The sequence below is a fragment of the Schistocerca nitens genome, chromosome 6 (assembly GCF_023898315.1).
Source record: "Schistocerca nitens isolate TAMUIC-IGC-003100 chromosome 6, iqSchNite1.1, whole genome shotgun sequence".
In the NCBI taxonomy this organism is placed as follows: domain Eukaryota; kingdom Metazoa; phylum Arthropoda; class Insecta; order Orthoptera; family Acrididae; genus Schistocerca; species Schistocerca nitens.
Genome location: NC_064619.1, coordinates 714,376,359 through 714,391,883, shown reverse-complemented (window position 1 = coordinate 714,391,883; position 15,525 = coordinate 714,376,359). Strand labels below are relative to the sequence as shown.

Genomic DNA, 15,525 nt, shown 5'->3' with positions numbered 1-15,525 from the left:
TTTGTTTCACTCTCATCTGTTAGCTGCCTGTGCTCACTTGATTCTACTCTTGAAAAAAATGTCTTGTTTCTTTCCACTTACAGAGTTCCAATGATTTCCTGGCATATTTATGTAGTTGCTCCCTTGCTGGACAAGGCTTCTAACTTTAGTATGCACTTTCTAAACTCCTGCATTGGAAATCATGAGTTTTCTAATATATCTTCACTTCCCACACAGATAGTATGCCACTTTGATGTGTAGTTAATTTACACATCTACACGTTGTAAAAGAAAATTATTAATATTGATCTGACACATGACAGTTTATTTCTCATTATTTCATAATAGTAATGCAGATGTACGTATATAGTCAATTAGTTTCTGTAAATGCACTGAAAATGAAGACACTGTACTTGCTATGACTATGATCTTCCGTTAAAGCAAATGATGTCTGGAATTGTCTGCACTGGGTTGTAAATGTGATCACTGGCCCATCACATCAGCCAGCTAATGTGATTCTTTCTAAGAATGAAGTCAGCTATGGAAAACTGTCTACATAAAGAAATTGATGAATTTATCATGCAGAAGTAGTATTCCTGTATATTTGATATTTTTGTGGAAATTTGCCTAAAATCTGTGTAGCATGTACAATAAAATAAAAAAGGATGGGCTTCGCCTGCCAGAGACTGTGGTCATGTGTGCATGCATTGCATTTGTGTGAGTGTGTATGAGTTTGTTGTCTATTTTCAACAAACACCCTGTTGGTCAAAAGCTCACTTTTTGACAGCCTGCAAATCAGTATCTTCACTATACGGTGAGCAGCAACTGTCCTTTTCATAATTTGTTACATTCCATCCTGGATTTTCCATTGTTTAAATGAATGGTGAACAAGTAAAAATGAATAGTTCCCAAAAAGGAACAATCACCAGTGAAGTGGTTCCCAAAGATGACTGAGTTTGCCCATATCTACCACTCACAAAGGAAAACGTCAGAGGGAGCAACATGTGTACACCCATGATCTTTGTACATCGACAAACATAGAAACATAAAACTAATAAAGCAAACTTCATCTGCTTTCCCCTCCCCTGAACTCCAGGGGGATGCTGTACACACTGCCACACACAGTACACAGCCAAAACCACTAGCCACACATTCTCCAGAGTGGCATCACATAGTTCCAAAAAGTCACCACACAGATGGCATAAATAACAGGAACTTTATTATGCTTCTGCCAAAAGACGTTAAAACAGTTCTATCTATCTGTCAACAGCCATGTAGCCACCACACACAGTGCTGATACAAGGAATTATTTCCTACATCTGTCAAATAGAGCATAGATGATGATTTTTCTACTGTCTGTGGATAAAAGGTTCCACAAATCTTCACTCTGCCAGTTGCTGTCCAGTTCCAGTTACCTTACAGTTGCCTCTGTTATAGCCCAATAGCTGTCAATGAGCTGTTACCAGATAGTTCATGCTGAGTGACAAACTGTTTATCATAAACTGAGCCTGAAGTATAAACTGTCTTTCAGAAGTCCAGACTGAGTTATTAGATTAATTTGTTATCTCTGTGACTAGGTTCAGAACTTTTATTACATTGCAATACATGCTCGTCATAAATGAGTATTAGTTGTTATCTACAATGTTGCCAATGTTATTTGTATTTTAGTTACGACAGCCCGGTGACACAATTAGTTGCAAAGATGAAAGTATGTCACTTCAGTACAGCAACTACTTTTCTGTGGTAGGTGATTCACTTCCAGCTACCTTTAACATTGGGTGCCAAACTGATTTACTGAATACAACAAAGTGTATGTATTTTCTACAAAAAAAAAAAAAAAAAAAAAAAAAATTGGAAGTAAAACAAAATCTATATCTTACTGTTTATGGCAACCACTGTTCATTACTTTAGTATTATTTATAAGAAATAATAGATTTTATTGTTTTTCAAATTATTAATCTTTAATAGTGCAAAAATTAATAATCAGACATAAAAGGAAAGGGATAAACAAGTGTGCTGTGTGGAGACAATAACAGCTCCTGTAATATTATCAGTCAGCCACAGAAGGCTTATTCTTTAATTCTTTTTAATTTATGCAAAGGATTGTACCAACCAAGCAGCAGAACTACTGGCAGCAGGGGCAATTAAATTACACACCCCCTCCACAGTTTTTGATTGTTTATACCATTGTCATGCCCCTCACCAGACTTCAGTCAGCATAAACTGGGAACCTTTGTAAAAACCTATATTTCCTTTAGCATCTACTCACCAACTGTAGCAGTATGAACTACATTATTGAATATGAGCGAGCTGTGAAGGCAGCAGCTGTACGAACTAAGTAAGTGCAGTGCTACCACATAAACCACGTTATTGACAGATGTCTATTTATGATGCTACTTGGATAAAATGACAATGTAGACATGCTACTGTGACAAAAGTGTGCATTGTCAGTTCTGGGCTGATGGAAAGGCTTCATCTCATCCTCCCCCCCCCCCATTCCCCCTCCCCAACCACCATCCCCATCCTATGTCAGTGTCCTTGGTGGGGGCTTACCTCTCCACTACCTCAGTAACACCCTGCAATCAACTGAAATTATTTGGTGCTGTGATATACATTACAACAATACCAGGACAAAATACAATTACTTTCAGCAAAGAGTAAAATTAAAAATGGCAGATTGAAGTTTCTACATCAATGGTTTTATTTGGTTTAAAAGCCATCATTTTGATGGCTCCTTGCAAGGAAAAATGCAGATAAATAAACAATACTGATTACCTGCCACCAAAATTGTGATATATTTACTGCTCACCTTAACCCATTTCATACTGCAGTGTCATCATTCATCATAATCATAATCATAATTGTAATCATAATCATATTTTAAGCTTCCAGAATGAGATTTTCACTCTGCAGCGGAGTGTGTGCTGATATGAAACTTCCTGGCAGATTAAAACTGTGTGCCCGACCGAGACTTGAACTCGGGACCTTTGCCTTTCGCGGGCAAGTTTCAGTTACTGATCCATTTGTTTGTATTTGTGTGTCTCCTGATAATTCCAAGCATGCATCACTCAATAGGTCCCTGAGGCCAATCTTACTTTTTTGAATGCATCTAAAACCCATGTCTCACTGCTAAACATTAAAAATGGTAATGTACACTGACAGTAAACTTTATGTTTTAGTCTGATCTGTAGGCCTTCTATTACACTCAGTCTGCTAACATCTTTCATTAGTTGTTGAAGTTTATATATACATCAAGTATATATACACTAGTAGCAATGACATTTAAAAAACAAAAGTGGGTCAGATATGTTCCACTAACATAATTCTCCTTCATTTCTGCAGTATAAGGTTCTGAAAACTTTATCTACGGCCACTGAGATTTATTTTGGTAACATGGAATCTCCTTATCTGACTCCTTCTTCAGCTTTAAATTTACCGTTATTATGATGAAGTATACTGTGAACTGTGGTATGAAATGTATATTATTAAGCATCTAATCATAGGTTCAATCAATGCCTTGTTTCTCAAGGGCTGTTAGAACAGTTTATTTTATATTTAAGGTTGATTATTTCATATTTGGAAGACATACTTAAAAAGTGGCATTGCAGTGGGAACCTACACCAATCTTTTCATATGTTATTTAGAAAGTGCTCTCCTGGAATCTTTATGTGTTTAGTCTCAAAAACATGAGGTTGTTAGTTTCATATGAGTTACAGCCCTCCACTTCAAGGAGTGCTGCTGATAAATCAGTGAAGTCACAAGTTATCGATGCAGACAGATCTGTTGTAGGTTAAGGTCCTACATACATTGTGACTTTGTCTAAAGACTGCATAAGTATTGTAGTGATAAATGCTACAAAGTACTTTACAAATTGTGTATCATTTATTTCACAATATACATGTGCTCAACTGTAGACAGTGCCAGTTGTGAAAGATGAATGATAACTGCATGAATACTGTGTGTTTTTATGAACAGATGAGATAAAATGATAGGCAAGCAAACTAACTACAGGCAGCTGATAGCGATGACATATTCTGAGATTAACATTGGCAGCAACGTAGTTAAGAAAAAAAATTGATACGCTGCACTGTTTCTGAGTTAATAAGCACTGAAGTTAGCCAATCAGGCCATTGCATGCACCAATTCAAGTGGCTCACAAGAGATGGTGTCACCAAACATATTCTTCATTTGGTATCCTAAAAGCAAACTAGAGAGTAACGCAAATATTGGACATGGGACGAAGTTGAGGATCAAACATGAGCCAAAGGCTCAGTAGTCTCATATGCTGTCATCTATGCTATGAGAACAACTGACACTAATTGCACCTGGCAGGCCATCTGATCATTCATGCACTATGGTCTGCCTGGCTAACTTCAGTGCTAATTAACTCAGAAACGATGCAACATATCAGATTTTTTCTTAACACCTGTTTTTCAACACAACCTACAACCTATCCTTTCAACATCCTTACAAGCTTTTCAGACTCTTTCTGACCCCTCCTGTATTATGAAACACTGTCAATGAAAAAGATATGTAACAATGAAAAATTAAAACAACAAGAAAAAATTTAGAAATGGAGGAGGGCATATTTGTTTCAAGAGGTATTCCACTTTGCAGTGTTTTTTTAGTAGCAAAATTATTTTATTGGTATTATTTTGTTTCATATGTGGTATTTCATTATTTACTTCACTTCCTTTTTTTTTCTTTTTTTATCTTCACTTCCCTAATTTTGACATCTGCATCTCTTTCTTTTCTACTTTGCACTCAGTTTTTAATTACTTTATTTATTCTACTTCTCATTTTTCTTCCTGTTAATCCAACTTAGTCCTCACTCTCTCCTTCTGTCAGCTCTGGACTGAAGCAGGTAAAGTGTTTAGCAATGAAGCACCTTTTATCTTCCACTTTCTCTGGTGCCTGCTCCTTCAAGTTTCTCTCTCCTAGTCCTCACAAAAGATGGATGCATGTCAATCTAGGATATGGGTGAGTAGCTTCTGCTTGCCACTCTTCCTAAGACAAACACTTTTTCCTCCCAAAGGAAGGAATCAAGATTCTGAAGGCTAGGAATATTTATCTCTGTTTTTAAATGTGTCTATCAAAAGTACTGGAATTTCACACCCTGAAGTTATGACTCCCCTTCTGTCTTCTTGCAATTTCATAGTTTTCTCAAGTGGATTATCTTTTTTGTATAATTATTATCATTTATTCTTTTATATTTTTGTGCACTTTTCTCTCTTTTTTGCAGGAATACCACTATTTATCAAACTACCATTTATGGAAAATTATATCAGTCTGAAGGTGCTCCCCACAAAATTATGTTACTTTTTGCTTCAACTATGTATTATGTCTTTTTCACTTAGCTGTATAAACTTACCTTTCATTTGTTAGTTTTCTATGGATTTCCAAATGTCACAGTTTTCTTTGATATTTTCTGACAAAAAAATCTTTTAAACAAATCAAAAACTGCAACATTTCTATTCCATAATAAGACTCTAAGAGAGAGAGAGAGGGGGGAGGGGAGGGAGAGGGAGGGAGAGAGAGAGAGAGAGAGAGAGAGAGAGACAGAAATAATGCACCATGAAGGAATTATTCAAATGGGATGGAAATTGGTAGATGTGGGGTGCATATGCAGATAAATAAATGATAACCATTTAGGAAAAATTGGATTATTTATTCAAGAGAAAGAGCTTCACAAATTAAGCAAGTCAATAACACGTCGATCCCCATCTGGCCCTTATGCAAGTAGTTATTCAGTTTGGCATTGACTGATAGAGATGTTGGATGTCCTCCTCCTGAGGGATACTGTACCAAATTCTATCCAATTGGTGCACTAGATCACCAAAATCCTGAGCTGGTTGAAAGGTCCTACCCATAATGCTCCAAACATTCTCAGTTGGGGACAGATGTGGCAACATTGCTGTCCACATTAGAACATGGCAACCATGAAGAGAAACAGTAGAAACTCTTGCCATGTGCAGTTGGACATTATCTTGCTTAAATGTAAGCTCAGGATGGCTTGCCATGACAGGCAACAAAATGGGGCATAGAATATTGCCAGCATACTGATTTGCTGTAAGAGTGCTGCAAGCAGCAACCAAAGGGGTCCTGCTAAGAAATGAAATGGTGCCCCAGATCATAATTCCTGGTTGTTGTGCTGTATGGCGGGAGGTAGTCTGGTTGTTGCACCACCACTGTCCAAGGCACCTACAGCCTGGCATCTCATTGACTGGAGTAGAATTGTCTTCAGTGACGAGTCCCACTTAAAACTGAGCTCTGACGACCAGTGGAAATGTGTGTGGAGATTCTGTGGGATACCAACCTGACTGTCATCCACCATACCACCCAACAACAAGGAGTGATGATCTTGAGTGCCATTTCATTTCATAACAGGGTCCATTTGGTTGTCTTACCACTGTCTTGGCTTACCATGGTATGCCAACAATATTCTATCCCCTATTTTGTTGCCCTTCATAGCAAGCCATCTCGGGCTCACATTTCAGCAGGATAATGCCCACCAGCACATATGGAAGGGTTTCTGCTTCTTGTCTTTGTGCTTGCTAAACCCTAACTTGGCCAGCAAGGTCACCAGATCTCTCCCAGTTTTGAGTCTTATAGGTGGAATGCTCCAACCATCTTGGTATTCTGTTGATCTAAAGTGCCAACTGGACATAATCTGGCACAAAATACCTCATGAGGATGTCCAACAACTCTGTCAGTCAATGCCAAGACAAGTAATTGCTTGAACAAGGGCCAGAGGTGGGTCAATGCATTATTTACTTGCTAAATTTGTGAGTCTTTTTCTCTTGAAATTGTTATCATTTGTTTGTCTGTATATGTGCATCACATCTACTGATTTCTGTCACATTCAGAGAATTTCTTCACTGTGCCTCATTTTTTTTCTTTTTTTCTTTCTTTTTTCTCTTAGAGTGTATTATTGGAAGTCTGGTTAATATAATAAACAGTTCATTCATTTAAGAAATCTGTCTGAACAAAATGACTGCCACAAGACAATTGAACACAGAATGTGTGAAATTCATCACAAATGGTTTTTTTTTTTTTTTTTTTTTTTTTTTTTTTTTTTTTTTTTCATGTGATATTCAGTATATGAATATGTCAGTTAACATCCCAGGCAGGCTAAAACTATATTTTGCACTGCATTATGACTTCAGTTTGACTCTTGATGCAACCCTGAGTAAGAGAGTAAGATAAAAATTTGTTCCCTGTGTTAATTTCTCACAATGCTTTGATCCGTTGGGAAGATTCCTATCAGTATATATTCTACAGCAGAGTTAAACTGTGGCTTTATGCTTGAAATTCTATAAAATCATACTTACCAAAGGAAACATTCCATCCATGTCTGCTATTTTTACTGGTCTGAACTTCTTTGTAAGCTGTTCTTGCCGTACTTTAGCCTCCTTAGGTATTTTCTGAAATCATCATGGTAAATTATTATTTTACACTCACAGATATACAATTTTTTAAAAATAGGACTTTCCATAAAAACTCTTACTTGAAATCACATTTTGTTAAGTTCTGTTGATCCTTAGGATGCTACAGGAAACAGGAAGAAAAAATCTGATGAACATTAAAAGGAACTTCAAATGTTTCATAAAATTGTTTTGCATGCTCAGTGTAGACTGTGAGTCCATTAGCATGTAAAGGACAAGATGTTATTATCATAACTTTTCCAGGAAAATGCTACTTGTGTCAGATTACTGATGGAATATTCTCTGAAATTGTATTAATAATGCCAGATCAAATTTATCCTCATATGTGCCATATGCATTCTCAGTACACTGTCATGAGAATGAATTCAAAGCAGAAAATAGTTTACTAGTATAAAATAAATAAATAGATTATCACTGTATTATGAAATATTCTGAATGTGGATACTTCATTTTGATGGAAGATCACAACAGACAGTATACACAGGATATTTTACTACATCTTAAGTCTTTCTGTCCATTATTTCGTCCTTCCATTAACTAGTGCATTAGCTGATGCATCTATATGCCAGTATGGAAATTTAATTCTGTACCAGAGTCTGAAGATACGTTGATCAACAGCAAAAAATTTCAAAAAATGAAGTCTGACTGACTAGTTATCTTTCATCATCATTTTCACCTAATACCTAAACTGTGTTTTAGTGTTTACTGTTCAGCACAATTGTTTGGTGGAAAGTCACAAATTTGAGTTGCATGGTTGAGCACAAATGTTGATATGCTGTGTTTGAATACTTAGGCACAGGGTCACTGGAACAGTGAAACAATTTTTTGTAGTATTATATGATGTTTTATTCTCATGGATGCATGAGAATCTGGAGACGTGAACAGAACCTACTGACTTGTAGAGTATCTACAGTGAATGTTCAGGTTGGTGAGTTGTGAAGTGAAACCCTTTCTCATGAGAAACTTTGGAATATCAAGTTCCTTAAGGACTAAAAAGACCATGATACAGTTATACTGAATATCACCACATGAAGTGAAACTGTGACTAAACTTTCACTACAATATAATGAACATTATGATCTTCTTAATCATGTAATGTTCATGCACTTTATGGTTACAAACCAACAAAATTACTACTTCTGTGGAGCAGGCACAGCAAAAGAATGCAACACTGGTATAGATGCCTCAATAGCCACAAATATGGTAACCAGTTTGTTTAATCTGATAACAGGGTTCAGTGGAATTGCTTTAAAGCTAAACTCTTTTCAAAAAATGCTCATTATACATCTCATGACTGCAAACATTTAAAAAATAATGTTAATTTGACATTTGCTTACTTGGTTCAAGATATCATTTACCAAGGCTATGCACCACATTCACACCTGTTATCTTCATAGCTCAATTTTACAAAACTGCTTCCGTACCCTGACATTTCTATTGCTAACCAAAGCAAGGTTTTCCATGTATGGCATGGCACTTGTTGAATTGCAGCCAACTCTTTCCTTCCCATCCCATCCTGTAATCTTCCCTGACCTGGGGTTCTGGGCAATCTTTCTGAACTGTACCCCCTCCCCTAAACCTCTCCACTCCTATTCCTTCACCCCTCTTCCTTCCCCTTCAGCTCTTCTGCTAGAAGAAGGAGCCACTGGCTCCAAAAGCTTGTAAAAGTTAAACCCTTTTGTGTGTGTGCTCTCCTGTCACCACTTGGTGAGAAGATTTTTTTATCTATCCATTTACAATGTATTGTCAATAATTGATTATTTTTGTTGTTGTTTTCTTCAGAGCAAGTATCATAGATTTTTTAATGTCCACATTCAGTTCTTTCTCACTATTAAGTAAATCAACTAATGTTTGTATTGCATTGGAAACATTTCTTTCTGTAACAAGTGTATCTTCTTTTAAGTTTTCAATTAAAACTTCTTTGTTAGCAGAAAAGCCTCTACCAACTGCAGCATTTTCATGAAATGTGCATAACAGCTTCTGCATTAAGTCATAATTCATACTTCTTTGGGTGTGTGTGTGTGTGTGTGTGTGTGTGTGTGTGTGTGTGTGTGTGTGTGTGTGTGTGTGTGTGTGTGTGTAAATTAATCAGAAAGTGATCAAGTTTGTCCTTCTAATGATTGAAATGCTTCAGTTTTATTCAGAATATTCATTTTAAAATATTCTCTCTTCACTATGTCACCTATTGGGTGAGTCATATGCTGTTTTCACACGAATTCTTGCAATGCAATTGTCACTTGAGAATTTCTCTAAATGGACTTCTGCACAACTTTGGATGAAAACATGAACTTCCTTTGGACTATCTTTAATTTCAAAAGACTCTTCCCAATGTCTGCAATTTTTAGATACAGTTTTTGCAAAATATTTGGGCACACATTTCTGAAAATAACCACATATAGCTCAACACAGCCATGCCTCCAAATTTCTGCATCCATACTTGCCCTTCAAGGTTGCAAATTGCAGTAGCACAGACTCTGCTCCTGGATACAACATTTCTGGGGATACAAAAAACTTGCTACTCCCTTCTAAAACCACATATAACTAACACACAAAACAAAATTCATGATGGCCCACTCAATTTCATTACCATTTCATTACTTTTATAACCACCTGTTCATTTTCATTACTTTTTCATGACTTTCGTGACCTGTAGACACCCTGTCCACTGAATGCTGGCAGGTGGCCTTTTCTGGTGAATCACATTTAATTCTCCAACAGATGGATGGCCATTGGTGTGTATGTCCCCTGTAACAATTGTCATAAGGGTGCAGGATTGAGGAGGAAGCATTACAATCATCTTGCGGTGCAGTGTTACAGTCTGAGGAATGTTTTTGTGGCATTTCCTGGGCAATTTCATCACTCTGGAAGGCACAACATATCAGCTCAAATATGGAGCTATCCTCGGGAACCATGTCAACTTCTACATACAGTTTGTTGTTTCCTTGGCATTGTGGCATCTACTAGCAGGACAATAAAACATGTCACACAGCTTGCAGTGTACATGACTGGTTTGAAGAGCATCATGATGAGTCTACTATACTTCCCAAGCTACAAAACTCCCTGGACTTAAACACAATCAAGGATCTGTGAAACCACTGATCAGGCTGCTCGCTCAATGAATCCTCAGCCCAGATATCTAGCACATCTGGCCATGGTACTGGAGTCAGTATGGCTTCACATCCTTGTTGATATCTTCCAGAAGCTCCTGCACATCTGCACTGCAAAAGGTGGATATTCAGGCTTCTGACAGGTGGTCACATTAATGTGACTGGACTGTATGTATGTATGCAGATGATGCAACTTTTCTTTCCATAAACCCTGTATTTGAGGATCTTATAAACAATATGGATCTGGTGAAAGAAAGTGCAACATCTTGGTTTAATGAAAAAGGCTTACTGTTTTTAAAAATATTTTAAAAAATGCAGGATATATGTTTCAGCCAATCAATAATCACCAATATAGAAAATTAAATGTAAATTTTTTTAGGAATTAGATTTGATAATAAATTAACATGGAACCCTCATTTTCTACAACTAAACCTATATCTACATCTATACTCCACTAAGCATAGTGTAGAGCATGGCAGTGGGTATGTCCCATTGTACTAGTCAGTTAGGGCTTTTTCTCATTCCATTCCCTCATGGAGCATGGAAAAAATGACTGTATGAATGACTGTGCATGTAGTTATTCATCTAGCCTTGTCCTCAAGGCCTCTAAGGGAGCTGTAAGAGGGAGTTGTAGTATATTCCCAGAGACATAATTTAAAGCCCATTCTTGAAATTTTGTAAGTAGGTTTTCTTGGGATAGTTTATATGTCTATCTTCAAGAGTCCACCAGTTCAGTTCTTTCAGCATCTCCTTGACAGTCTCCCATCGGTCAAAAAAACTTGTAACCATTTGAGCTGCTCTTCTCTGTATACTTTCAACGCCCCCTGTTAGTTCTGTTGTTACATATCCAGCACACTTGAGCAACATTCTAGGATGGGTTGACAACTGATATGAAAGCAATTTCATTTGATGGCTGGTTACTCATTTCTGAACATTTAAAGTAAGTTTCCAGTCACTGCATCACTTTGAAATCTTATGAACATCTTACTGAATATTTGCACACCTTCTTTAGACAGTACTTAATGAGATATGAGGTTACATTTAATATTGTGCATTAGGTCATTAATACACAAGATGAATGAATAGGAAAGATCCAACACACTTCCCTGGGGTACACCCAAACTTACTTCTGCATCTGTCAATTACTCACCATATAAGATAACATGCTGTGTCCTCCCTACTACAAAATCCTCAAACCAGTTGTAAATTTTGCTTGATATGTAATATGATCATACTTTCCATAATAAGTGTAGATGTGGTACTGACTGAAATGCTTTTCAGAAACTGAGAAATACTGTATCCACCTGAGTGCCTCGATCCATGGCTTTCAGTATGTCCTGTTAGAAAAGTGCAAGTTGGGTTTCACATGATTGACATTCCCGAACTCATGCTAGTTGGCATGGAGGAGGTTATTCTGATAAAGATATCTCTTTATGTTTGAACTCAGAATATGTTCTAAGACTATCTCAAATGGATGTCGAGGATATTGGGTGACAGTTTTGTGGGCCACTTCTGCTACCCTTCTTGCACACAGGTATTACCTGCAATTCCTTTCAACTATTGAGCACAGTTTTTTGTTTGAGGGGTGTACAATTAATTTTAGTCAGTTGCAAATTCAGTATAGAATCTGATACAGATTCCATCAGGCCCTGGATCCTTTTTTTTTTTTTTTAATTATTGTAGCTGTTTCTCAATCCCAGTGGCATTAATTCAACTTCTCAGTAGTATGAGACTTAAATTGGTGCAGTACTCTAGAGTTTTCATTTGTAAAGGAACTTTTGAAAACAGAGTTAAGCATTTCTGATTTTGCTTTGCTACCTTAAATTTCAGTTCGTGTCTCATTCATGAGTGACTGAGCACTAACTTCGGTGCAACTAATAGGCTTTGGATATGACCAGAATTTCTTTAGGTTTTGTAAGAAATCTTTTGACGGCAGGCTTCACAACTTCCTCTCTTGACAGCCAATGATGTTTCATGCAGTGTATTTCTTTAGAAGTTTCTATACAGTGACTGTATGCTATGGAGATTTCTGACTGTATACTATGGAGAGTTCCTCCCATCATGACCTATCTCCTGGGAACATATCTATGCAGCATGCAGTCAACAATTCTTTTAAACTTGAGCAGTTTCTCTACATGGTTCTGCCCTGAGTTAAAAGCTTCAATTTCCTCAGGGAGACACATCCCATTTGTTTAAGTTACCATTTGTACTTAGGTAATTATTGTTGCCACAAATGTCTCATGGTCACTTACATCAGTTTTGATGTGGATAGTTAGGTTATCAAAAGAGATATATCTACAGGCAAGACTGAAGATATATAATAATGGCATATTTGGCATTTTTTCAGTCTTTGTTAAGTTATGCATTACTACACTGAGGAAACTGAAAGAAGTGTGCATGATATTCTTGTAATTCATAAGACGGCAATCAGAGTAATAGAAATAACAGATGGACACATTCTAACTAAACCTAACTCCATTAAATATATGATCTTAACAGTAATTATTCTCATCCATTAATTGCTAAAAGCAAGGAAAAACTACAGTGATCACTTTTCTGATGAACATGTACCTCTACTGTATGGTTAAATTATTTGAATAAAATATTCCATGGGTAAAATAGCCCACATTTGGACCTCCGATCAGGGCTACTCAGGAAGATACCAAAAGGAAAAACAAAACTTGCATTCTACAAATAAGAGCATGAAACATTAGGTCCCTTCATAGGGCAGATAGGTTAGAGAATTTAAAAATGTGAATGGATAGATCAGTGTCAGATATTGTGGGAATTAGTGAATTGTGGTGTCCGGAAGAACAGGACACCTGGTCAAGTGACTACCAGGTTATAAATACAAAATCAAACAAAGGTAATGCAGCAGCAGGTCTAATAATGATAAGAAAATAGGAATGTGGGTAAACTACTGTGAACAGCTTAGTGAACATGTTATTGTAGCCAAGGTAGACACAAAGCCAACACCCACCACAGAAACATACATGTCTACTAACTCTTCACATGATGAAGAGATTGAAAGAATGTTTCATGAGGTAGAATAATTATTGAGATAGTTAAGGTAGACAGAAATTTAATTGTGGTGAGGGACTGGAATTCAATAGTAAGAAATGGAAGAGAAGGAAAAAATAGGAGAATATGGAATGGGGCAAAGGAATGAAATGTGGTAAAATTTTGCAAAGAGCATTATTTAATCATGAGTTACATGGTTTAAGAATTGTGTAAGAAGGTTGTATGCAAAAGACCTGGAGACACTAGAAGATTACAGATAGATTATATAACAGTATGACAGAGACTTAGAAACCAGATTTTACACTGCAAGGCAATTTCAGGGACAGATGAGCACTCTGATCACAATTTATTGATTATAAACTGCAGATTGGAGATAAAGAAATTACAAAGTGATAACAAATTAAGGAGATGGGACATATACAAACTGAAATAACCAGAGGTTCATGACAGGCATTGATGACTAAATTAGGGAAGAGGAATAGAATAAAAGATGAATGGATAGCTTTGAGAGATGATATAGTAAAGACAGCAGAGGGTCAAATAAGTAAAACAACAAGGTATGGTAGTAATCCTTTGACAATGCACAATATATTAAATTTAATTGATGAAAGGAGAAAATATAAAAATGCAGGAAATAAAGCAGATGAAAGGGAATACAGATGTGCAAAAAATGAGATTTACAGAAAGTATAAATTGGCTAACCAGGAATAGCTAGAGTGAAGATGCATGACAGTACAAGCATGTTGACCAAGGGAAGGATGGGTGCCACCTATAGAAAAAAATTAAACATGCCTTAGGAGAAAAGAGAAGCAGCTTATCAACATTAAGAACAAAGTGATGTTTCAATACTAAGCAAACGAGTTAAAGCTAAAAGGTGAAAGATGGAAGCAATGTATAGAAGGGCTTTACAAGGGAAATGAATGTGAAGGCAATATTACAGAAAGGGAAGAAGAAGTAAACAAAGATGAGCCAGGAGATAAAATACTGTAAGCAGAATTTATCTGAGCACTGAAAGATCTAACATGAAGAAAAGTACCCTGGAATAGACAATGTTCCCTCAGAATTACAGAGATCCTTGAGTAAGCAAGCCATGACAAAACTATGCCACCTGGTGTGTAAGGTATTTAAGATGAGTGAAATGCCTTCAGACTTCAAGAAGAATGCTATAATTCTAATTCCAAAGGTGAGTGGTGCTGACAGGTGTGAATGTTATTGTACTATCAGTTTAATAAGATGTGACTGTGAGTACTGACATGAATTATTTACAGAAAACTGGAAAAACTGATAAGAAGTTGAACTTGATAAAAATCAGTTTGGGTTCTGGAGAAATGTAGGAAATGATGGGCCATACTGATCAGGTGGTTTATGCTAGGAGATAGGTTGAATAATGGCATACTGACTTTCATCCCATTTGTAACTTTATAGAAAGCTTTCGACAGTGTTGGCCGAAATGTAGTCTTTGAAACTCTGAAGGTAACAGCATTTAAATACAGAGTGCAGAAGGTTATTTACAACTTGTACAAAAATCAGACAGGAGTTATATGAGTCGAAGGACATTAATGTGAAGCAGTGGATCAGAAGGGAATGAGACAGGGCTATTGTACCCTACTGCCAATATTCAACCTTTACACTGAGCAAGCAGTAAAGGAAACCATGGTGAAATTTCAAAAGGAATTTAATTTCAGGAAGAAGAAATAAAAACTTTGAGATTTGCTGATTACATTGTAGTTCTGCCAGGGATAGCAAAGGACTTACAAGTACAGTTGAATGGAAGCAACATTGTCTTGAAAAGAAGTTGTAAGATGAACATCAACAAAAGTAAAACAATGGTAATGGAATGTAGTCACATTAAATTGGGTGATATTGAAGGGATTAGACTAGGAAATAAGACACTAAAAATAGCAGATGAGTTTTTTATTTGGGCAGCAAAATAACTGATTACAGCCGAATTAGAGAGGACAAAAACTGCAGATT

General features: G+C 36.6%; 1 protein-coding gene across 1 annotated transcript in view; it reads right to left on the bottom strand.

The window, feature by feature from the left end:
• The window catches only part of LOC126263117 (endothelin-converting enzyme 1-like), a 295,370-nt gene that overhangs the window by 121,609 nt on the left and 158,236 nt on the right, over nt 1-15,525 (bottom strand). Inside the window, exon 8 of the mRNA XM_049960128.1 lies at nt 7,310-7,402. Within this exon, the coding sequence (XP_049816085.1) occupies nt 7,310-7,402 (93 nt within the window). The remainder of the gene's footprint in view (nt 1-7,309; nt 7,403-15,525) is intronic.